Source organism: Marmota monax, unplaced genomic scaffold (genome assembly GCF_021218885.2).
Source record: "Marmota monax isolate L192 unplaced genomic scaffold, Marmota_monax_Labrador192_F-V1.1 WCK01_AAM20220418_F8-fsc00191, whole genome shotgun sequence".
Lineage (NCBI taxonomy): Eukaryota > Metazoa > Chordata > Mammalia > Rodentia > Sciuridae > Marmota > Marmota monax.
Window position 1 is genome coordinate 695,167 of NW_026693537.1, and position 26,153 is coordinate 721,319.

Below are 26,153 nucleotides of genomic sequence, written 5' to 3' on the forward strand. Positions count from 1 at the left end.
TATTTAAAATCTCCAAAAGACCAAAGTCGGTGGCAGGTGCAGCACCCGGGCAGTTGGAGGAACAAATATCTCCTCCTGGGCTGCATCTGAGGGCTGGCCCAGTTCAGTCAGGCCCCTAAATGTAGTAGCCAACACAAGAAAAAGTGGAAATGAGTAGGATTTCACCTTGGTCTGAGAGAGACTGGTCTTTGCCTCTGGGAAACTGTTTAAACCCATGCAATGCGTGGCCGACACCAATACAGTGGTGTGGTTTAGGGGAAGCACCTTGAGCCATACCTGCAGTGTGACAGGGTTGAGGCTTTGAGTCAGGTCATATCATCTCAACTCTGGAGGGGGTAAACACAGACCAACTTGGGTGCTCACTTGTCCATATCACAGACCCACAATGAAAATCCTGGGCACCAGGGGTCAGGTGAACTTCCCCAGTTAATGGTATTCCATATGTTCTGTTACACATTATTGCCAGGAGAAATTCACACTGCCTATGACTCTACAGAAAGGACTTTAGAAACCCTAAATTGGAACCTCCTGGACTCTGTCCTATGTATCTCTTTCCTTGGCTACTTTTCATTTGGATCCTGTATCACAGGTTCCTCATTCTGTCAGCACAAAAATCCCACATGAGGGAATCCTCTGACACTGAGATCTACAGAACTATAGCTGTGCGTATAGCAGCTTTCTGTGAGTCCGTCTAGTGAATTAGTCAACCTGAGGATGGTTTGGGGAAGCCCTTGAACTTGCAGTTGGTGTCAGAAGTGAGGGCAGTCTTGCACTGCTCCCTTTGAACTCTTCTGGAAGGAGAAACATTTTACTCTCATTCGGAGATTGATTTACATATGGGGACAGGACATTGACTTGATCACTCTCAAGAGATTGTATTACTAAGTTTTATGGAATGACAGTGAAATTGGGCTACTTTATACTATTATCTTGGTATGTTTTTACAATCTAATACCTCTAATGCCTGATTTTGATTGACAGCTTACTATGTAGTCATTTTGCAAACAGTGCTTTGGGGTTTTAATTCATTTAGACACAAGGGGGCTCTCGACACCAGCCCTTTGAGGAAACAACTAGAGGGAAAGGTTGGTTTCTGCACTTTAAATTAGAGGATGAGGGAAATGAAAACAAGAGGCAAGGATGTCTCCAGTGAAGACAGATTCCCATGTCTTTCCTGGCCATGACTCTATGACCTTCACATGTCATTCACTTTCCATAGTAGACCCAGTCTCCTCCCCTGTCCTGCCTCAGGACACACACATCATTTTTGGTGTATAATCCTACTGGTTAGTCTCAAACCTCCCGTTGCCACTACCACCGTCTCATTGCCATGAGTCACCAGACTTTGATAATACAGTAGAAGTTCAGAGACAGGATCATTTATTCTCAAACATAACATGTTAGAGTGTTCAGGGATGAACTCAGTTTATCTCCTCTGCATACTCCCAATATAATACAGGGTGCAAGACAGAGCAGGGACAAGGACCAACCCATGACAGGTGAACCAAGGGGGTTAAAGTGCACAACCATGTATAAATGGGATTGTTGCAAAGGCTCTGGAATTTAGGATGATGAGGGATGGTGGATTGAACATGGCACTGGTGTCTAGGTGCAGCATGTAATGAGCCAGGTGACACAGTATAAAGCCATACTCTCTCTCAGACTTTGGCCTTTAGAAAGCTGATTCTCTCCTGCCTCTGCCTGGCTGGAGCAGTTGTTAGGGACCAAATTATGGAGGACAGTACAGAGCAGAAAGTGAACCCCAGAGGGCAAGGTCTGAACATGGGCCTTTGTTTTTGCTGGTGTTACAGCATTCTTAAATGTACTTTTTATTACTTTAGCTCAAATTATCTGGCCCAGTACCCTGTACCACAGGTTCCTCATTCTGTCAGCACAAACATCCCACATGAGGGAATCCTCTGACCCTGAGATCCACAGAACTTTTCATAGGGAAAACACTCTAACTTCTCTTGCTTTTAGTTGACTTTAATAATGACTAATTTTGGAAGTCACACTGTTGAGCAATATATTAGTAGTCTTACACTAGTGTTGCTGTAGATGATACTTCTGACGTGTTGGCCATAATGACAAAGTTAGCCTAGGTTGGTTTTCAGGGACTTAATGGATACTTTGGCTGAAAAGTGGCATAGAAAACCTCTCTCTGCCTTGGTATCGCATCTGTCTCCCTTGCTACCTTAAGCTTTGGGTCAGATTTTTGCTCAACTCTGCACATTAACATGTTAATTACTTATGCAGACATCCTTATATCCATAGATGTATTATATATATAATATATAAACATATTTTATATAATATATTACATATAATATATAAACATATATTAGCAGTTGTCTTATAGTTTGCAGTATATAGTTACAACTAATCTTAGACCATTTTATTTTTTTTATTTATTCTAATTTGTTATACATGATGGCAGAATGCAATTCATTTCATTTACACATATAGAGCACAGTTTTTCAAGACACTGGTACATAAAGTATTTTCACACCATTCATGTCTTATACATGTACTTAGGGTAAAGATGTCTAACTCATTCCATCATCATTCCTACTCCCTTGCTCCCTCTTTTCCCCTCCCTCCCCATTGCCCTATCTGAAGTTTCTCCATTTCTTCCATGCCCCCCCCCCCCGTCCAATCGCCATTATGAGTCAAGATCCTCATGTCAAAGAAAACATTTTGCCTTTGGTTTTTTGGGATTGGCTTCCTTCACTTAGCAATATATTCTCCAACTTTGTCCATATACTTGCAAATGCCATGATTTTATTCTCTTTTAATGCTGAGTTATGTTCCATTGTGTGTATACACCAAAGTTTCCCTATCCATTCATCTACTGAAGGGCATCTAGGTTGGTTCCATAATTTAGCTATTGTGATTTGTGCTGCTATAAACATTGATATGGCTGTGTCCCTGCAGTATGCTGTTTTTAAATCCTTTGGGTATAAACTGAGGAGTGGGATAACTGGGTCAAATGGTGGTTCCATTCCCAGTTTTCCAAGGAATCTCCATACTCCTTTCCATATTGGCTATTCCAATTTGCAGTCCCACCAGCAATGTATGAGTGTGCCTTTTTCCCCACATCCTCGCCAACACTTATTGTTGTTTGTATTCTTGATAGCTGCCATTCTGACTGGAGTGAGATGAAATCTTAGTTTTGTTTTGCATTTCTCTAATTGCTAGAGATGATGAACATTTTTTCATGTTTGTTGATTGATTGTATATCCTCTTCTGCAAAGTGTCTCTTCAGGTCCTTGGCCCATTTATTGATTGGGTTATTTGTTTTTTGTTGATTTTTTTTTTGGGGTGTTTAGCTTTTTGAGTTATTCATATAGTCTAGTAATTAGTGCTCTATCTGATGTGCTGTGGTAAAGATTTGCTCCCATTCTGTAGGTTCTTTTTTTATTATTTAATTGATTTTATTTTTTTTAAATACACAACAGAAGAATGCATTACAATTCTTATTACACATATATGCCACATTTTTTTCATATCTCTGTATATAAAGTATGTTGACACTCAATTTGTGTCTTCATACATGTACTTTGGATAATGATGTCCATCACATTCCACTGCCCTTGCTAATCCCCTGCCCCCTCACTTTCCCTCCCACCCCTCTGCCCTATCTAGAATTCATCTATTCCTCCCATGTTCTCCCTCCCTACCCCACTATGAGTCAGCCTCCTTATATCAGAGAAAACATTCAGCATTTGTTTCTTTGGGATTGGCTAACTTCACTTAACACTATCTTCTCCTACGCCATCCATTTACCTGATAAATGCCATGATTTTTATCTCTTTTATTGCTGAGTAAAATTCCATTATATATATATGCCACATTTTTTTTTATCCATTCATCCACTGAAGAGCCTCTAGGTTGGCTCCACAGTTTAGCTATAGTGAATTTTGCTACTATAAACATTGATGTAGCTGTGTTCCTGTAGTATGCTGTTTTTAAGTCCTTTGGGTATAGTCCAAGGAGAGGGATAGCTGGGTCAAATGGTGGTTCCACTCGCCATTTTCCAAGGAATCTCCATACTGCTTTCCATATTGGCTGCATCAATTTGCAGTCCCACCAGCAATGTATGAGTGTACCTTTTTCCCCACATCCTCGCCAACACTAATTGTTGTTTGTCTTCAAAATAGCTGCCATTCTGACTGGAGTGAGATGATATGTTAGAGTTCACCTCACTGATTGTTCTTTTGCTGAGAAGAAGCTTTTTAGTTTGAATCCATCCCATACCATTTATTGATTCTTGGTTTTAATTCTTGAGCTACAGGAATTTTATTAGGAAAGTTGGGGCCTAATCCGACATGATAGAGATTTGGGCCTGTTTTAATTCCTAGGTCCTTGATCTACTTTGAGTTGAGTTTTGTGCATGGTGAGAGATAGGGTTAATTTCATTTTGATACATATGGATTTCCAGTTTCCCAGCATCATTCATTGAAGAGGCTATCTTTCCCCAATGTTCAGTTTAGAGCCTTTGTCTAATATAAGATAATTGAAGTTATGAGGGTTAGACTCTGTGTCCTCTATTCTGTACCATTGGTCTACCAGTCTATTTTAGTGCCAATACCATGCTGTTTTTGTTACTATTGCTCTGTAGTATAGTTTTAGGTCTGGAATAGTAATGCCACCAGCTTCACTCTTCTTGCTAAGGATTGCTTTGGCTATTCTGGGTCTCTTATTTTTCCAGATGAATTTCATGATTGCTTTATCTATTTCTATAAGGAAGGCCATTGGGATTTTGATTGGGATTGCATTGAAACTGTCTAGTGCTTTGGGTAGTATGGTCATTTTGACAATATTAATTCTGCTTCTTCAAGAACAGGTAGATCTTTCCATCTTCTAAGGTCTTCTTTAATTTTCTTTAGCGTGTTGTAGTTTTCATTGTAGAGGTCTTTCACCTCTTTCCTTAAATTTATTCCCAAGTATTTTATATTTTTTTGAGACCATTTCCAAAGAATACTACATGACTTCACAGGTACTTCATGACACCTGCTGTAGTGTGAATATGTGTCCAAGTCTGTGTGTTGAAAACTAATCCCCATTGCAACCCTTAAGGGGTGGGACCTCTAAGAGATGACTAGATCATGAAGGCTCTGCCCTTATGAGTGGACTAATATCATTATTTGAGGAGTGGGTTACTTTTCTTGACAGAGGGTGCCTAATAAAAGAATGAAGCTAGGCAATGCCTGTAACTCTAGCAGCTCAGGAGGCTAAGACAGGAGGCTTGCAAGATCAAAGCCAGCCTCAGCAATTTAGCAAGGCCTTGAGCAACTTAATGAGATCCTGTCTCAAAATTTAAAAACAAACAAACAAAAAAGAACTGGGGATGTGGTTCAGTGGTTAAGCATCCCTGATACAAAAAAAGAAGAAGAAGAAGAAGAAGAAGAAGAAGAAGAAGAAGAAGAAGAAGAAGAAGAAGAAGAAGAAGAAGAAGTTGGCCCCCTTCCCTACTTTCTTTCTTTCTCACTCTTGAGTGCAAGTGATTCTCTTCATTTTAACTTCTACCATTGGATATGACAACAAGATGCTGGCCTCTTCACCTTGGATTTGCCAGCCTCCAGGACTGTAATAAATAAAATACAAGTTTCTGGTTTTTTTCTAAATTTCCCAGTCTCAGGTATTCTGTTATAGCATCACAAAACAGACTAAAACACAGTGCTCCTATTCTTCCTCCCCCTCCAGACCCTATAACTCTTGTACAATTCACCATGCACAAGCCATAATCATCCATCATATGATGTTGTTATTATTAATTTTTTAAAAGCAGAAATTTTAAATATATACTTATACTGCCTGTCTTCCGTGACTAGAATGTGAGCTCCCCAGGTTGAGGAACTGGATGGGTCATGTACACCTTTGTTTCGCCAATACCTGCAACACTGCCTAGCACAAAATTGTACTCAGTAAATACTTGTTGAATGAGCAGGAGTAAAACTTGTTGAGTGAGTAAATTTTTCCTCTTTGGGTAACTTGATATGCTAGGAAAAACACAAACAAAGAATGTAAAGTGAAGCCTCAGAGGTATGTGAACAAACTGGAATGTTCTTTGGCTTATTCTTAGAGTGGGTGGAGCTTTCGATAGGAAAGGAGAGTGTTATAAACCGTCCTTTAATCTCTCCTCCAGCCACGGGAAGGAACAAGAGCCTACAAGAGATAAGGTTAGTGATGTATTTCTTATGTAAGCTTCTTGAACTTGGTTGGGTAATTATATTTTACTGCCAAGTGTGCAATTTATAATCATCAATTGTTTACTTTATGTTCAATTTATTGCTTATTATTTCGAAGCTTGACCATATCAAATAAAAGGAACAGTTCTGTTTTTTTTTTTTTTTTTTTTTTTGTTGTTGTTGTTTTTGCAGAGCAGATACGTAAATGAAAAGGAGCTAGTAAATGTATATATAGATAAGGCCCTTTTGAAGTATTCCATTGCCTGTGCATTATATAGTATCAGACATTAAAATGTTCCCACACCCCTATCATATATTAAATGTATTTTCAAAAATAAATACACAATAGAGAATTAGAAGCTTCTCTGCTAAAAGCACTGACTCTGCTTAGGCCTGCAAGTGGGTGACTAAAAGCAGGTTAAAGCCTGACATCTCTGCCTTCTCTTTGTGTCTGACGTCTTTATTACTTCAAACGTTGAGTCAGCTTTGCATGTAGGCATGCTAATACAGGATTTTTTAGCCATAAATTTACCTAATCTAACTTATTTCATCCCCCTTCAAGACTGAGGACACCAAAATAAAAATAAAAAAGATATTTCCAGGGACATTCAACTGCCTGCTTTTACAAAGTCCTGTTCTAGACCCCTGGAATGGCACCCAGAAGTCCCCAGTCATTGTTTTAAAGCTTCCAGAAATTGTGGGACCTTCTAGACAGTTTATCTCATGAGACTGCCCCCCTAAGCAGGAGCATTCATCTCATGGGAACTGAATTTCCCCCTTTCAGGAACACAGGTCTAATTGATAAACATCTGAGCAGTAAATGCACTTTGTTCCCTCAGCTAAGAACCTCTCTGAAGCCACCCTGCAGAACCAGAATTGAGATAATGATCAACTAGATCAATTTGACCAAGACTCTTAATTATGCGTACCTCTCACCCCCTGCCCCAATTCTTCCTCTATTTAAACTTAAAGCTTATATCAGCTCCCCAAAGACAGGACTGAGACCGTAGATCTCACTTTGCCTTCTCAATATGGCCATATTGATTAATGTTCCTTTCCTGCTTTTCATCATTTGGTTTTGGGGGCCAGTAGCTAGACCTAATTTGTTGGGAGCCCCAGGCCTCTGGCCTGGGACTCTAGTAGCAGGTATGTATGAGTTTAATGGTATTTCAGATTATTGATTGACATAATATGTTTAGTAGAATTTGAAAGCATGTATTAATTTTTGAGTCATTATGTTTTTTTTTCCTCCCTAACCAAATCTCAGATATTTTTATACCCAGTGGAAAAGAATATAGGTACCAGCCACACTGTGTCATAGGGTCTAATGGGTAAACTAAGTTTTCCTACATCTAAGCATCTACTCCAAGTATGATTAGAAGATTTAATCCAGATGAGCTGACACTGTGTCTTCTTCCAGTGTCCTGAACGCTATGCCAGGTTGAGAAGCAGTTTGAGTCGAACTCTGACACAAATTTTCTCAGACTTGTCCCAATCTTTAAACAGTAATGGGTCATATGGTGGTACACTTTATTTAGGCAGTGTTAAGAAGCTGGGTAGATAAAAGTCTCTTGCTTGACTCATTTAAGTAAATTTGTAAGCCTTGGAGGAAAAAGTCCATCCCTTGGAAGTTTGGAGACTGTAAATCAATCCATTAGACCCTAATTAATAGGACATTTAGTTTCTGAAAATTAAATATATATTAAATATAAGTAGATGAGCTTGGGATGAATCTATCTCCTCAATCACTGTACTACAAAAATAACAACCCTCTCCCCACAGTAATATTGCATGGTTAGTTGTGAAGTAACTATGTCATATCAATACTTAAGTTTCATGTAGCAGACTATATTGACTGGTAACTTTAGAAATGGCAATCTCTCAAGTTGACACCTTATAAGTTTTATTATCCAGCCTATTTTTACCTTTTCATATAATTGAGAAAAAACATCTTTTGTATAAATTATGCAGAATAATTGTTAACATTGTCAGAAAATTTCACCCCAAGAGATTATCTGCCTTCTCAAGATGTTTGTTCTGCAGATAAGAACATAGGACACAGAATGAGGGCATGGAAAGAAAAAACGAGATCAGAAAGCTTTTTAAAACTGGAAGAAACTAAGGAGATGATCTAATTCCAGACCAACTCCTCATTTTATAGTTGAGGAAACTGACATCTCTTTCTGACCTTGCCCAGGTCTGAGTCCCAGCAGCTGGTACTTTGTCGAATCTGGGAATTGAATGGGAACTTTGAATTCCAGGAATTCCATTCTTGAAAGAAGGCCAACGATTCCCAAGTATTTTATTTTTTTTGAGGATATTGTGAATGGAGTGGTTGTCCTCATTTCCATTTCAGAGGATTTGTCGCTGATATACAGGAATGCCTTTGATTTATGCGTGTTGATTTTATATCCTGCCACTTTGCTGAATTCATTTATTAGCTCTAATAGTTTCTTTGTAGAGCCTTTTGGGTCTGCTAGGTATAGAATCATGTCATCTGCAAATAGTGATAATTTAAGTTCTTCTTTTCCTATTTTTATGCCTTTAATTTCTTTTGTCTGTCTAATTGCTCTGGCCAGTGTTTCGAGAACTATGTTGAACAGAAGTGGTGAGAGAGGGCATCCCTGTCTTGTTCCAGATTTTAGAGGGAATGCCTTCAATTTTTCTCCATTCAGAATGATGCTAGCCTGAGGCTTAGCATAGATTGCTTTTACAATATTGAGGTATGTTCCTGTTATCCCTAGTTTTTCTAGAGTTTTGAACATAAAGGGATGCTGTACTTTGTCAAATGCTTTTTCCGCATCTATCGAGATGATCATATGGTTCTTATTTTTAAGTCTATTGATGTGGTGAATAACATTTATTGATTTCCGTATATTGAACCAGCCTTGCATCCCAGGGATGAATCCTACTTGATCATGGTGCACAATTTTTTTGATATGTTTTTGTATCCGATTCGCCAGAATTTTATTGAGGATTTTTGCATCTAGGTTCATTAGAGATATTGGTCTGTAGTTTTCTTTCTTTGAAGTGTCTTTGTCTGGTTTAGGTATCAGGGTGATGTTGGCCTCATAGAATGAACTTGGAAGTTCTCCCTCTTTTTCTATTTCCTGAAGTAGCTTGAAAAGTATTGGTATTAGTTCCTCTTTAAAGGTTTTGTAAAACTCTGCTGTATACACATCCAGTCCTGGGCTTTTCTTAGTTGGTAGTCTTTTGATGGTTTCTTCTATTTCCTCAATTGATATTGGTCTGTTTAGGTTGTCTATATCCTCCTGACTCAATCTGGGCAGATCATATGACTAACAAAAGAGGTGAAAGACTTATACAATGAAAACTACAGAACCCTAAAGAGAGAAATAGAAGAAGATCTTAGAAGATGGAAAAATATACCCTGTTCATGGATAGGCAGAACTAACATCATCAAAATGGCGATATTACCAAAAGTTCTCTATAGGTTTAATGCAATGCCAATCAAAATCCCAACGGCATTTCTTGTAGAAATAGAGAAAGCAATCATGAAATTCATATGGAAAAATAAAAGACCCAGAATAGCAAAAACAATGCTAAGCAGGAAGTGTGAATCAGGCGGTATAGCGATACCAGACTTCAAACTATACTACAGAGCAATAGTAACAAAAACAGCATGGTACTGGTACCAAAACAGGTGGGTGGACCAATGGTACAGAATAGAGGACACAGAAACCAATCCACAAAACTACAACTATCTTATAGTTGATAAAGGGGCTAAAAGCATGCAATGGAGGAAGGATAGCATCTTCAACAAATGGTGCTGGGAAAACTGGAAATCCATATGCAACAAAATGAAACTGAATCCCTTTCTCTCCCCATGCACAAAAGTTAATTCAAAAATGGATCAAGGAGCTTGATATCAAATCAGAGACACACTGTCTGATAGAAGAAAAAGTTGGCTACGATCTACATACTGTGGGGTCGGGCTCCAAATTCCTCAATAGGACACCCATAGCACAAAAGTTAATAACTAGAATCAACAAATGGGACTTACTTAAACTAAAAAGTTTTTTCTCAGCAAAAGAAACAATAAGAGAGGTAAATAGGGAGCCTACATCCTGGGAACAAATCTTTACTCCTCACACTTCAGATAGAGCCCTAATATCCAGAGTATACAAAGAACTCAAAAAATTAGACAATAAGAGAACAAACAACCCAATCAACAAATGGGCCAAGGACCTGAACAGACACTTCTCAGAGGAGGACATACAATCAATCAACAAGTACATGAAAAAATGCTCACCATCTCTAGCAGTCAGAGAAATGCAAATCAAAACCACCCTAAGATACCATCTCACTCCAGTAAGATTGGCAGCCATTATGAAGTCAAACAGCAACAAGTGCTGGGGAGGATGTGGGGAAAAGGGTACACTTGTACATTGCTGGTGGGACTGCAAATTGGTGCAGCCAGTTTGGAAAGCAGTATGGAGATTTCTTGGAAAGCTGGGAATGGAACCACCATTTGACCCAGCTATTCCCCTTCTTGGTCTATTCCCTAAAGACCTAAAAAGAGCATGCTACAGGGACACTGCTACATCGATGTTCATAGCAGCACAATTCACAATAGCAAGACTGTGGAACCAACCTAGATGCCCTTTAATAGATGAATGGATTTAAAAAATGTGGCATTTATACACAATGGAGTATTACTCTGCATTAAAAACTGACAAAATCATAGAATTTGCAGGGAAATGGATGGCATTAGAGCAGATTATGCTAAGTGAAGCTAGCCAATCCCTAAAAAACAAATGCCAAATGTCTTCTTTGATATAAGGAGAGTAACTGGGAACAGAGTAGGGTCGAAGAGCATGAGAAGAAGATTAACATTAAACAGGGATGAGAGGTGGGAGGGAAAGGGAGAGAGAAGGAAAATTGCATGGAAATGGAAGGAGACCCTCAGGGTTATACAAAATTACATACAAGAGGAAGTGAGGGGAAAGGGAAAAATAATACAAGGGGGAGAAATTAATGACAGTAGAGGGGGTAGAAAGAGAAGAGGGGAGGGGAGGGGAGGGGAGGGGGGATAGTAGAGGATAGGAAAGGCAGCAGAACACAACAGACACTAGTATGGCAACATGTAAATCAATGGATGTGTAACTGATGTGATTCTGCAATCTGTATATGGGGTAAAAATGGGAGCTCATAACCCACTTGAATCAAAGTGTGAAATATGATATGTCAAGAACTATGTAATGTTTTGAACAGCCAACAATAAAAAATTTAAAAAAAAAAAGAAAGAAGGCCAACGAATTGACATGGGGAATTTACTTAGAATTTTCCAAAATTCCTTTTCCTCTGAATGTTCTCTCTCCTCAGCCACTCACAACTCCAGAACTTCACCATTTTTCACAATACTTTTACAGCATCTGGTCCTTCCACATATACATTCCCAGCATTCCTGAAGAACAGTCTAGGGCCCTCAGGACAGATCAGTTGATTTTTTACTGTAGGCTCAGTTTCTCGAACTTTGCTTTCATATGCCTGTGAGTGACCTTGTTCAACATGCAGACTCTGATTCACTGGCCTGGACCAGGGACTGAGATCCTGCATTTCTAACAGGTTCCCAGAAGTTGTCACTGCTAGACCCAAATCATACTTCTAGAGAATGTTGTCCACTTCTAACAAAAGCAATTTGGACTTCTTTTCTTACATGTGAATGTTGCCATAATCTGTGGATGTGGGGCCACATTTTAGGTCCTTACTATGTTCTGCAGTTTGTACATGTTATTGCTTTTCAGCTTCATAACCAACCAAACAAATTAGACTTGCTGCACAAATGAGAAAAACTGAGGCTCACAGAGGTTAAGATAATTTTTCAACACCTAGGTATAGCTGCGATTTGAACTGGTACCCCGGGCCTTAGCCAGGTAATTGTGTTAGGAAAAAACGTGTTCTTTCACACTTTCTAAAAGATTTTGGTCCCATTTTTTTTTTTTAAATCAAAGAATCATACTCCACCCAGCCAAAGATTGCCATGTCACCATCACTATTTTCTTCTCAGCCCACCTGAGATGCATAGCTGGGGCTCTAGGGGTGGCGAAGTGCTTCCTACTGCACCTCAGGTGAAGCTACATGCAATTGGAGTTTTGAGCCCTGAAGAATGGGGCTGACTCCCAATGTCATAAGACCCAAGTAAGAAGCCTACTTGGTAATCCCATTTTTCTTTGTTTATTTGTTTTTGGTACCAGGGTTTGAACCCAGGGGTGTTTAACCACTGGGCAACATCCCCAGCCCTTTTTTGTATTTTAGGGTCTCACTGAGTTGCAAGTGCCTCACCACAGTTGCTGAATCCTCTTGCTTCAGCCTCCTGAGTTTCTGAGATTATAGGTGTACGCCACTGTTCCCGGCTCCAGTTTTGTTTAATTCAGGACACATCTTTTGGCCAAAAGCAGAGGCAAAAACATCAGAGTTGAAGAAATAGGCATGGGTTTATGCCTAGTTGGAATACTCAGATTTTGTGTTCTCCAGCACCAGAGTTTTCGGGGAATTGGTATTTGGGCAAAATCCAGAAAGTACTGCTTCTTTGTTTCTTTCATTTCCCAGAGATGGAATTAATATTTTCATTGCACCTGTTTTTTTCCATGTTCTGACTGTGGACTTTGAGATCATTAGATCTATTTATTGAAGCATTAGGAATCTTGATCTTCTGCCTTATCAACAATTAGCAACCTGTGATTTTTCCTAATCTTTGTTTAGTAGAAAAAAAAATGATTAGAGGATCTATGCTTTAAAATAGGAAGGGGTGGGGGCCAGACAAATGGATACTTACACTCACTCTGTGAGACTCTGTTCAATTCCTATAATACCATCCTGTATCGCCACCACCTGCTCTTTGGCTGGAGATTGAGCACAAAGCCTTCTCATGCTAGGCAAGTGCTCTACCACTGAGCTACAACCTCCAGCCCCATGTTGCATTTTTACTAAACATTTATTTCGTTTTGACTTGCCTCATAGTAGGATGGATGTTTTCGATGGCAGGAAATACACTTTATTAATCTTTGTGTGCCTAGAGTTCCTTGACTAGCGTTTTATTCAGCTATTTTGCTGGTCTGACTAAAGGACAAACTAGAATAATTTTAGAGGAAAAAAAGTTTATTTGGGGAATCATAGTTTCAGAGGTCTCAGTCCACAGACAGCTGGTTCGAGGTGAAGCTGAACTTCATGGCAGAAGATTGTGGCAGAGGGAAGCAGCTCACATGATGATCAGAAAGCAGAGAGAGAGAGACTCCTCTTACCAGATACAAAATACCCCAAAGCCATGCACTGCCCACCTCCTCCAGCCACACCCTACCAGCCTTCAGTTACCACTCAGTTAATCCCCATTAGGGGATTAATTCACTGATTGGGTTAAGGACCTCATAGCCCAATAGTTTCTCTTCTAAACCTTCTTGCATTGTCTTACATCCAAACCATAACACCTAGTAAGGTACCATAGTAAAAGTTCAATACATATTTGAGGTTGAAAGAAAAAAATGAAATAATGAAGAAAGGAATCTCATCAGGGTTAGAAACTGGTAACTCCAAACGGCACATTGACAGTACCAACAGTATATGTTACACATCTACAGTGTCTGGGATAATACTGGGCTGGTTTTATAGGGGATGAAATATAATATGACCCTTGCGTCCTAAGAGCTTGTCACTTCCATGTAATTTTACAACATAGAATCCAGGGAGAACAGTTGGATCTTGGCTGGGTATGAGAGTGTAAGAGGTAAGGGCCCTTCTCTGGGCTTAGCATTGTTTTAGAAGGAACAGCTCCTCCTGGGAGGGGTTCAGATGGGGACTGATGTCCTGAAAATGCTTTTTTGCTCATCCATCCATCCTCCACCCTGCGAGACTAATGTAGAACACTCTTAGTCCCAGGCTGAGAGGCCAGTAACAGGGACTGGCCAGAGCCAGCTAATTAGGGAACAACAGACATTTGCTAAGACTTTCACAATAGTGGTGATAGTTATCATTTGAGTTGCTGGTTTTTAACAGCTTGTCCTCTAATGCTACATCCCTGAATCTGTGCCTGAAAAATGGAAGGAACAGGCAGAAATGAAGTGGGAGAAACCATGCTGGCACAAAACCATTGAATGAAATTCCAAAACCAACTCCCATAGACCAGCAGACCACAACAATTCTCTAATTAAGCTAAAACATCACAGCATGAAGATAAAAGCCACACTGGATTTTACTTTTTTAAATATTTTATATTGTAATACTGGGTGAAATTTCCAAGTTTTCCGCCCTCCCTTTTATGACATAGCCATTGCATTTGCAATGAACCTTTATAAATGACATCTAAAACAGACAATCCAGTCTTTACAAAAGAAATGTTAGACAGCACTAAATTGGTTTGTAATTCATTCAAAAAAGCATGGGGACTGTACTTGAAATGATACTGGGGTATGATTTTATCTGTTACTTTATTCAATCCTCAGTCCTCATGAAAACCTTCCAAGGACAGCAGTATAACTGCCACCCTCATCTTAAAGATTCAGAGATTGAGGTTTGGAGAGGTGGGGTAAGTTTGCCTAGCAACAGTGAGGACTCATAACTCAAGAGCCCAGAAACTCTTTCTGCCTTTGAACGGAGGGGATAGAATGATATTGGCCAAATTATATTGTGTGCATGTAACGAATCCTACCATTATGTACAACTATAATGAAACAATAAAAATTGGACAAAAAGAAAGGATGGCCTATTAACACCCACTTATGTTCATTGGATATAACATAGGTGCTGTTGCCATGGGAGCCAGTGAAGGATCAGATTCACACCTGGGCCCTCTCTTTCTCACTCTGCCTTCCCTTGTCAGGCCAGAGAGATGGCTATTAATTCACACCCAGGAGGTTATATCTCAGCAAGCAGAGGTTTCCCTTCTTGTTTGGTGACTATGCCTCTCCCAAAAGAGAACAATAGATCCATGAATGGTACCCAGACTCACATCCTCTCATGGGCCGGCTTTCCACTAGTGTATTCCTTCACCTCTGAGGGTCGATATTTCTGCATCCCTTTGAGTGTTGATGCTGGAATGTCAGCAAGAAGCCGGCTCCATTCTGGATCAATTCAGGGTGCATTTTGCTGCCTCTCCTTTTGTCTGAGATTTCATCCACTGGTACCCTACATAGTCATTAGAGTCTCACTCTTGACCAAGTCTCTGGGACAAATATGGTCTCTGGAGCCTACAAGTCATGACACTCAGTGTTTCATTAGGTACCAGTCTTCCCAGGGCAAGCAAGAGTGGAGAGTTTAATCTTTCTAGGTTTTAAATCACTAAGAGAATGATGAGACAGGAGAATAGCCAGCCACCCTGCATTTTAAGTGACCCACTGCTTAAAAACAGCTTTCTGGAGACCATCAGAAATGCCATTGTCTAGATCCACAGGGTTAACCAAAGGATAACTGGGAGAGTAGAACAGAATCACTGAAAAAAAAAAAAGGAGGTTTCAATTTCAGCAGTCTTTCCTGTGCCTTTCACTTTTTTTTTTTTTATCTAGGATTTATTTCAAACACAATTTGGTCTAGTTAAGGGTTTCAGGGAGATAGGACCAAAGAAATAACCAGATCCACCCCCAGCCAAATTTACAGCTCTATCTCCACTTCTCAGAGTAGGTGCAGTTTAAGTAGTCTGAGCTCTATGCACCCAAAGGATAATAGACAGATGGCACTTCCCAAGTGAAACTCCAATATGAACTTCACCAAGATTGCTTTATTTTTTGTTTGAAGGCAGCAGGATGGAGAACTGCAGGGGGGTCCTCTGAATAAGACTTGTTAATTTGCCCCATTGTTTCTTTTGTGTTGCTGACTTCCTATGAACTGGTCAGTGCCTGGCTAATTTCTTCCTGTGTGTGTTTGTCCTGAAGTGTCCTTAGCAGGTTTGTGAATTCCTGTGCCCTCCTCTTTGTTTTTATTCCAAAATTTCTAAAATTTATTTTAATTGGCAAATAGAAATATGTGTATTAATTGAATAAATATGATGTTTCAAATAGGTGAAGGTTGCTCCTTCACCATTCCACGTGGGACACTGGGGGAGATCAGAGGATTCAGAAGTTCTTAGATTGAGGAGAGGATCAGGAGAGAGCATGCTCTCCCTTCTTTCCTCTTCTCATCTGCTCTCCACATTCACTGTATTTTAAGGTTCATTTCCTGGTTCATTAGCGAGTCACTGAACCTAAACATGGTTTCTCTAATCAGGGAATTCTGGTTAACAAAGTGACTTTTTTTCCCTTAGTATCTCCGAAGACATTCAATGGTTGATTCTGTTTTTTTAAGAAGCTCCTGAAATATTCAATATGCTGTAGCTAAAGAGGCAATTTAAAAGGACTGAATCTTGACAGCAACCCAATATAGATAGTTCCCTGAGATAAGAAAGGAATCAAACTTCTCAAAGAGTTAAGCTGTAAGTAGATCTAATACGAATGAAACGGGACAGCTGTAAGGAAGAATGGCTTCCATGCACCTAAATGCACCTAAACGATTTCGTGAACCTTGTGGACTTTGCTGTCACACGATTGTGTGTTTAATAGTTAACTTTCATATCATTAATGAAGTTACTGATATTTCAGATTTTTAATATCTTGAGTCCTATTTGTGCAGTAACTTCCTCAAATTGGATTTTAGCGAGGGTATGATATTTGGTGGTTTGGCCTCTTTCTGGTTTGGGGACCATGGGAAATGCTCTCTTGGCAGCCAGGGCAGCATAGTGTCTCCATGGATGTGCTCCTCAGTGCCTCCTAAGCACCTTCTGAGCCAAGTACCACAGGCACTCTGCCAGAAGTTGGTATCTTTTGCTGTTCCTTTAAATGAAGTGTGCATTGTTGTATTTAGAGTAGGAGGGGCAAAGGTGAGAAAAGGAGACCAAAGAGTTATAGTACCTTCAAAGCTCCTGATTTTATCTCATATGATCACTGCAATAATCCTGTGAAACAGGTACGGTCACTAACAACAGCTATGTTGGGCTCTGGCAACAGTGAGATAGAAATGCTATTAGGTACAAGGGCTTTATGGACTCTCTTTGAAGGCTGCAGATGGTGCTGGGAGATTCTTCCCAGTTGCAGGTAAGGACCTGTAGGCAGACAGAGGTTAAGCGAATGAGATCTAAGGTTACCCAGCTTATTGATGACCAGGAAAGAACCTGAATCCAGGTCCTGTCTAGGCCTGCATTTGTGCTTGTATCAGTGCTCCAGGAAATCTTGTGACAGCAGCCAAACCATCCCCTGTTCCCACAGAATGCTTCAATCCAAATGCCTCCTTGTTGCTATTGGAAAAGGTTTTCTTTTACAGTCATTCATGAAACCATTATATTAACTCCTGGTACCTTTCAACAAATATCAGAGAACATCTTTCAAATCTACAAAAATACCTTGATGCCTTGATATGTATAGTTTGTTCTTTCTAAAATTTTGACCTAGTCCACTTATAGAGTATTTCATGTACAATTTAATGTACAATCTAATTATAAAGGCTACTAATTCTGCTCAAGAAATAGAACATCGCTGGCATCATAGAATATCAAATGTCCCTCCCCAGTTGCAACCCCCTTCTCCTCCCAAGAGGTAACTTCTATCCTGTTTCTGTGATATTTATTTCTTACTTTTCCTCATAGTTTTACCTCCTGTGTTTGAGTCTCTACAGAGTAGGTTTGTTTTATGTGCTTTAACATTGCTATAAATGAAGACATAACATATGGTGTGTGTTAGTTCTAACTAGTTAGTTAATTAGTTCTTTAAAAGTCATTTTCTTTTTTTAAAATTTTCCCCTTTAGGAAACTCTGAGCCAAGAGTCATGGCAGCCAAACCCAAGCTCTACTACTTTAATGGCCGAGGCAGGATGGAGTCCATCCGCTGGCTGCTGGCTGCAGCTGGAGTGGAGGTTGGTTCCTGATTGGGAAAAGGAAGTACGGTATCTGGGTGGGTGTGCAGTCCCCCTTCCCCCTTCAAAATTTAGGATTGTTGTATCTACTCTTTCCCTTTCCAACTGTTTTCCTTTTAAGAGATAAGGGAGGGGTAGGGGTAGGAAAGGAGTTGGGGATCTGGAAGTGATCTGGAAGCTTTGTAGGAATGAAGGGATCTTAGTGGATCTCAAGATTAAGGAGAGAGAGGAGACCCACATCTGACTCATCTTCTCCACTGGGACCAGCTGATTTTGGGGGGTCATTTCTGTCTGACTACAGCACCTCAGTCATGTAATACTCATGGCCACCAGCTGGAACCTTATACCCAGCTAAGTTCTCCCCTGTGGGACCATCCCTTAACACTGAATTCCCTCTCCACTGACTTCTCTTAAGTGTCTCAAAATTGTTTTTTGTCGTGCAAGTATAGACTTATGAAGGATCAGGCCGAGGGTCAGGCCAGTGAAGCACCTACAGTGCAGAATTTAGGGAGGCACGGCTTCTCAGACCTTAGCTCTTATGCCCTAGGTGTCTCATTAGTTAGTCCCAGCCTTAATCACATGTCCCAAAACTGCCCTGCTCCTCTTTGAGTCAATATTTACATTCCATCAAGGACCTTGCCTTAAAGACAGTGATCTTAGAATCCTTGCTTCATGAGTGGTGGAGTTGCTAGGGAAGTTTGTCATAAAGTTACAATAATGTCTCTCTGTTCTTTATCTAGTTTGAAGAAGAATTTATTGAAACAAGAGAACATTATAAGAAGTTGCAGAAAGGTGAGTCTAGGTTAATTCAATGTTATTAGAAAAAATAGAAACTTGTTTCTGGAAACATTCATTCTGATATAGAACACGGGGCTAGAGAATGTCAGCTATGAGAAAAGGCAAGCACACAGCATGCTGGCTAACATTGATTGATTGGTTCCTATGTCCCTGGTGTACAGCTAGATGCCTTCTCTGCATCAGCAATTCAGCCTTCACAAATACTCATCAAGGAGGTTATGGTGGGAAACTCAGTTAAGCATGGACTCAGCAGTGAATGCTCAATAATCCCCTCCCACTGAAGAACACTTTTGAGAATTCTTAAATGCTCACCCAGGGGATCCAAGGGGAGGAAGCTTGAGGGAGTATTCTCTACTTCTCACAGTTCACTTTTAATTTTTTTCTCAGATTAACAGAAACCATTTTTATCAAATCATAATAGATCATCCACAATGTAGAACTCAGACGGTGGAAAATATTTGATTTTTTTCACTAAATATTGACCAAAGAAAAAGACCTTAATTATTACAATTCCCTAGGTAAATTTCCCACACTGGGAGAAAAGTCTAGCATTTTAATAGTATTTCTTAAGTTTCTAACAGATACAATGTTATTGTCCTTATCAAAGAAAACACAAGCGAGCATCCCCACTGTTGTTGATAAACAATCATGACGTTTGTACAAATTATTTTTAAGAAGGCCGTTCAGCCAGTCGTTAGCAGACTGTCACTGATAAACTGTATGATTCTGGGCAAGACTTTTAACTTCTCTGCCTCTCTGTCTCTTCTCCATAAAATAAAAAAATCTCAGTGGTGGTAGATTACAGTGTACCAGTAGATCTTAGTGACGTGGGGAAAGGTCTGGTTATCCTTTCCCTGATTCTTGTTCAGGAACCTTATTATCGGTTATTCCTCTTTATTTCTGCCTTATTCCACTCCAAGCAAGGAGAGGCCCTGATACAAGTATGGGCTAAATATATACAAATTGAGTAAGTGACTAGCTCCATATGCCATTCCATGAACATTCTGGCAGGAAGTGCTCCCTAATATTCTCTGATATACCCAGTCCTTCCTGAGCCTGTAGGGCAGCTATTGCACTGGGAACATTCTCCTGGGCCTTACTGTTGTTTGTGAACAGAAAGCAGGGAGGCACAGCAGAGAGCGCCAAATGAGTCAGAAGGCCCACTTCTGTTGGCCTCGCCATCCCTGAACTGTATGAATTTGGGCAAATCACATTCACATCCCTTGGCCTCAGCAGTGTCTTCTAAAAAATGAGGGAATTAAACTAAGCGATATCAAAGACCCTTTCCTGCCCTCTAAATCTGAGATTTAAAAAATCAGCCTAAGATCATCAACTCCTAGAAGTGGGCATCAGTAGTAATTTAATGTTTGTGCCACTCACAAGCAGTAGCACATGCCCAGCTGTTAGGGGTTCATTCAATATTGAACAAATGTGGAAATACCTTCAGAGAATGGAGGCTTTGTATCCTCCCCATTAACAATAGTACTGATATTTCCAAAGCTTTAACTTATTCTTACTCAAAGAAACTGGGTAAGAGGGCAGGACAGATACTTACAGATTGGAAAATAGGCTCAGAGAAGTCAAAGACTTGCCTAATTCATCTAAGTAGAAAGAGACGCTGGTTCTCAGCAGCTGTCACTGGTTTTGGGGGAGGCATTCTTCCCACAGTCTTCTACTGCCTCCCATTGAATCTAATAGGAACATCATTAGAAGTTGGGGGAATCAACCCAGATCTTTGCCAATGCACTAGTGAAGTCTGATTCCTATTCTAGATAACATTTCTTACAACAATGTGCAGATATTGTACAAATTCAATAGCTATTCATTTCTTCAAGACTCCATGAAAAGAGCACCAAATTAGAATATATCTCAAATGCACTGTAGTCATATGCTGCACAATGATGTTTTGGTTGACAGTGGACCACGTATATAATGGTGGTCCCCTACGATTATATCGCCTAATGAGATCATAGTCATCTTAGGTTGTACAAGTACACTCTATGATGTTCATACCATGATAAACCTGCTTCACAGTGCAGTTATCAGACTATATTCCCATCACTGACCAGTGCTTGACTTATGTATGTAGGCAATTAGTTACAAAAAAAAGAGAATTTAATTTTTATTTCACTGAATATTATTGGCAGTGTTTGTCTTTTACATATCTCATTTTATCTTCTCAAAATCCTCCTAGATAGACACGACTGGTATTTTAGAGACAGGAATCTCAAGGTTAGATAAGTAATTTGTCCAAAGTCACAGGGCTGGAGGGGGCTAAAGCTGACATTGATCCCAGGTGTGCCTGGGTTCTTGCTGTCACGTCCATTATGCAGCTGTGGATGTTTTGCATGAGACCACATGTACTTTGGGAAGAATGCAGAATCCCAGACTCCTTCCCTGAGGAATAGGGAGGGCATTTTTTAACAACCCTCACCACAGATTTATTCAGCCTAAATGTTGAGAACCAGAAACACTTATACTCTAACACAGTTAATGTGGAAAGTCTTTAAAAATCAAGATTGACCAACACACAAAAATACAATAAAATGCATTTAAAATTTTGTCTTTTAAAGATCTCATTTTATCTTTCCAAAATATTGCTGGAGGGCTGGGGTTGTAGCTCAGAGGTAAAGCACTTGCCTACCATGCATGAGGCACTGGGTTTGATCCTCAGCACCACATAAGAATAAAATAAAGATATTGTGTCCACCTATAACTAAAAAATGGCTCCAGACCTAAAATGGTGAATCTGATGCCAAAATCTTGCTAGATAGACATTAGTGCTACTGAAGCAAACAGAAGGCATTTCTTCAATTACTGGGATCTGCAACTCATCACTTTGGCTGAAAACCAAAAATCACTCAGTGGACTATCTTTCGTCAAAGAATATCTTACCCTTTCTTTGTTCAAACTACAGATGGATGCTTGCTTTTTGGCCAAGTGCCTTTGGTTGAAATTGATGGAATGATGCTGACACAGACTAGAGCCATCCTCAGCTATCTTGCTGCCAAGTACAACTTGTATGGGAAGGACCTGAAGGAGAGAGTCAGGTACCATACTGTTCATTCCTGTACTTGAGTTTTGTTCAAGCTTCTGTAGTTCTGCATCAACTGAGACCTAGTTCAAGTGTACCTTTCAGCCTGGACTGAAGGGAGAAAGCTAGGGGGATAATGGTGACATGCTGTGCTAGACCTGGCATGTCCTATGTAGAATTCTGAACAAATATTCCACATCTCCCCTTGTGTGTGCGTATACTTCATAGTGGTCTGCATGTAGCATTCTCATATTCTCTACTAGCAACATATGTTTTCAGAAGATGACTTGGTAAATGATTCTACATGCAGGTGGAAATAACTGATTTGACAAATAAATATTGAGCATTTTATCAATGATCTATTTATCATAAGTAACACTGTGTAACATATCATCTTTATACAGTGATTTGGGGCTGGGGTATAACTCAGTGGTTATAGCATGCCCTGCATTTAATCTCTGGTGCTGCAATATAAAGAAAGAAGGTAAAACAGAGCAACTTAAAGCAACAAGCATTTATTATTGCTCACGTGTCTATGGGTCATCTTAGTGGTTGGTTTTTCTGGGCCACACTTGACTTACCCCAAGTGGCCTTAGACATATGATGTGGTCAGCCAAACAGTAGCCATGTGGCTTTGGCTTTGGGTGTTGGCTGACTTTTGGGAGAGAAAAGGGCCATGTGTCTCTCATTCTTTCATCTTGAGCTTGTACTCATGGTAGCTAGGCAGGGTTCTGAGAGGAAGAGTGAAAGTACACAGACCTCTTAATTTCTGGGCTCAGAACCGGTTCCGCATCATTTTCACCTCATTTTATTAGTCAGAGAAAGTCACAGGGTCAGCCTGGGAAATAGGCCTCACCTCGGATGGGAGGAGCTGCCAAGACTTCTCATATATCTATTGGAGGGTGAAGGATTGCCACCATCCCCCACCTCCCATCTATGTAACATAAGCATCTTCTCTGCGGTCCACCTTGCTAGCCCTAATAGAGGATGATTGGATTATTAGCCCTAAAGAATAGTTTCATGGTGAATAAGTAGACTTAAGACAAAATTTAAGACTTGCAACTATAAAACTTTATCTGGATTTTGGGTCAAGTGGCCTTTTCTTTGGACCCTAAAATCTTATTACCATAAATGTGGAATGGTGGGATGGTTAGTATACCTAGAAGACAAGCTAGAACAAAGCCAAGTTCAGTGTTTAGAAAAAGGAGAGCAAGTGCATAAAGTAGAAATGTACAAAGTCCATAAAAAGGAAAAGCCCACCCAGCTTTCCCACCTCTCCATCTTTAAGACAAGTTTGTCATTACAGCCTGCAATCCCGAACCTACATGGTCCAGGGAGCAATGTCAAACAGTGTGTGAACGAAGCTCTCTGTAACCATGTAAATAAGTATTAATATGCAAAAGCAGTCTCTTTCTCATTGTTTTGATGTGTATTTTTCATTGTTTTCTTTCCTTTAAGATGAGTGCGCTTAGCTACAGACAAAATCATTGATATTATTTCTTTAGATTAGACATAGACTATAATAGGCAAGTGGGTTAGATGGCAATCTAACATGGAAGAAAAATGATTTGTAATCCAGATAGTGCAGTAAAAATTTATTATTCTTTTGTGTGCTGTTAAAAACAAAGAGACTACAGAAAATCATTAAACTAAATTTTTTGAATACTTGACACATAATGGGGGATACAAAGACCATCAGTAGAGCAAACTGCCACAGCAACCCAATGCACTAGTTGGCCAGTAAATAACTGTGATGCATCTACCTTTATTAGTTTTTTTTTTTAAAAATGTCTTTTAAAAGAGTGCTTTTCAATGAAAAAAAAAATTAAAGGGAATGAAAACCAAACTGTTTATGTGACCTGCCTGGCTTTCTTAGTTTCCAGGTATATGGAAGACCTGTTAAATAATCTATCTCCTCTAAATTGATGAGAAAGTTCTAGTATTAAAAGTTTTGTACTTTTGATAAACTTATGAGTTCAGTTTTTAAAACCATAATAACCCAAGCATTTGCTTATGGCAGATTTCAACTTAAAGGCATCCATCAATTCTGTTTTTTAAATTGGTGCATTTAATTGGTGCATTATTTATCAGGATAGTGGATTTTATTGTGGTAATATTTATGTGTACATACAACTGTGATTTCATCAATTTTTTCATACATCCTTATATTCAGTAAACATTTCCAGAGACCCTACTACATTACTTGGCTGGATCTGGTAACCAAAATTACTTATGAGAATGGGAGCTTAAGGGAAGAATCAAAAATTGTTTGTTCCGATGACTATTTAATATACCATGGAGCGTTAGACCAGGAAACCATGTATCTGTTTTGTCAGGATTGACATGTACACTGATGGCACCCTGGACCTGATGATAATGATTGCATATGCTGCATTCCAACCCCCCAAGGAGAAAGAGGAAAACTATGCTGAAATTGTGAAGAAAGCTAAAACCTGTTACTTCCCCATCTTTGAAAAGGTAAGCTGTAGGAACCCAGAGCTTTTATTTCTCCTGTCACAAAGAATACTTAAGAGTCAGTATGTGAAAAGCCAAGAGGATCAAAACTTTAGTGAGGATTCCAGAACAAACAACAGGTGAAATTATAGAGCCCCCAACAAAACAGAATTGGAATAAGGCAAGTGCAATTTCTTTTCTGATTTTTAAAAATAAGCCATCAGCCCAAAGAGTCACCACTTGAATTTGCTGTCAAGGTGCATTTTTAGGCCTAGTAGCGGACAGTAATTGTGCCTCAATCAAAAGACAAAAATCTGTTAAACTTAAAACTTGTCTGAAGCCATTCTGTCATGAATACCAGTGATGAGTGTGCAGCTGGTAAAGGTCCAAACCTCCAGGGCAGCCTGGGGAACAAGAAAAACTTGACAGTGTAGCTTCCATTGTTATGCCAAATTCATGGGACCCTAATAGACCTCCAGGAGCCGAATCCGATGAAATCACACAATAGTCTTTTTTTTTTTTTAAATTTTTTATTGTTGGTTGTTCAAAACATTACATAGTTCTTGATATATCATATTTCACACTTTGATTCAAGTGGGTTATGAGCTCCCATTTTTACCCCATATACAGATTGCAGAATCACATCAGTTACACATCCATTGATTTACATATTGCCATACTAGTGTCTGTTGTGTTCTGCTGCCTTTCCTATCCTCTACTATCCCCCCTCCCCTCCCCTCCCCTCCCCTCTTCTCTCTCTGCCCCCTCTACTGACATTCATTTGTCCCCCTTGTATTATTTTTCCCTTTTCCCTCACTTCCTCTTGTATGTACTTTTGTATAACTCTGAGGGTCTCCTTCCATTTCCATGCAATTTCCCTTCTCTCTCCCTTTCCCTCCCACCTCTCATCCCTGTTTAATGTTAATCTTCTTCTCATGCTCTTCGACCCTACTCTGTTCTTAGTTACTCTCCTTATATCAAAGAAGACATTTGGCATTTGTTTTTTAGGGATTGGCTAGCTTCACTTAGCATAATCTGCTCTAATGCCATCCATTTCCCTGCAAATTCTATGATTTTGTCAGTTTTTAATGCAGAGTAATACTCCATTGTGTATAAATGCCACATTTTTTTTATCCATTCATCTATTGAAGGGCATCTAGGTTGGTTCCACAGTCTTGCTATTGTGAATTGTGCTGCTATGAACATCGATGTAGCAGTGTCCCTGTAGCATGCTCTTTTTAGGTCTTTAGGGAATAGACCGAGAAGGGGAATAGCTGGGTCAAATGGTGGCTCCATTCCCAGCTTTCCAAGAAATCTCCATACTGCTTTCCAAACTGGCTGCACCAATTTGCAGTCCCACCAGCAATGTACAAGTGTACCCTTTTCCCCACATCCTCCCCAGCACTTGTTGCTGTTTGACTTCATAATGGCTGTCAATCTTACTGGAGTGAGATGGTATCTTAGGGTGGTTTTGATTTGCATTTCTCTGACTGCTAGAGATGGTGAGCATTTTTTCATGTACTTGTTGATTGATTGTATGTCCTCCTCTGAGAAGTGTCTGTTCAGGTCCTTGGCCCATTTGTTGATTGGGTTGTTTGTTCTCTTATTGTCTAATTTTTTGAGTTCTTTGTATACTCTGGATATTAGGGCTCTATCTGAAGTGTGAGGAGTAAAGATTTGTTCCCAGGATGTAGGCTCTCTATTTACCTCTCTTATTGTTTCTTTTGCTGAGAAAAAACTTTTTAGTTTAAGTAAGTCCCATTTGTTGATTCTAGTTATTAACT

The 26,153-nt window shown here is 39.7% G+C and overlaps 1 protein-coding gene across 1 annotated transcript in view; it reads left to right on the top strand.

Annotated features, from left to right (window-relative positions):
• Positions 1 to 6,056: 6,056 nt before the first annotated feature.
• Positions 6,057 to 26,153, top strand: part of LOC124102298 (glutathione S-transferase A4) — a 28,653-nt gene continuing 8,556 nt past the window's right edge. Inside the window, exons 1-5 of the mRNA XM_046458554.2 lie at positions 6,057 to 6,182; positions 17,977 to 18,083; positions 18,824 to 18,875; positions 21,799 to 21,931; positions 24,252 to 24,393. Of these exons, the coding sequence (XP_046314510.1) occupies positions 17,997 to 18,083; positions 18,824 to 18,875; positions 21,799 to 21,931; positions 24,252 to 24,393 (414 nt within the window). The 5' untranslated portion in view covers positions 6,057 to 6,182; positions 17,977 to 17,996. The remainder of the gene's footprint in view (positions 6,183 to 17,976; positions 18,084 to 18,823; positions 18,876 to 21,798; positions 21,932 to 24,251; positions 24,394 to 26,153) is intronic.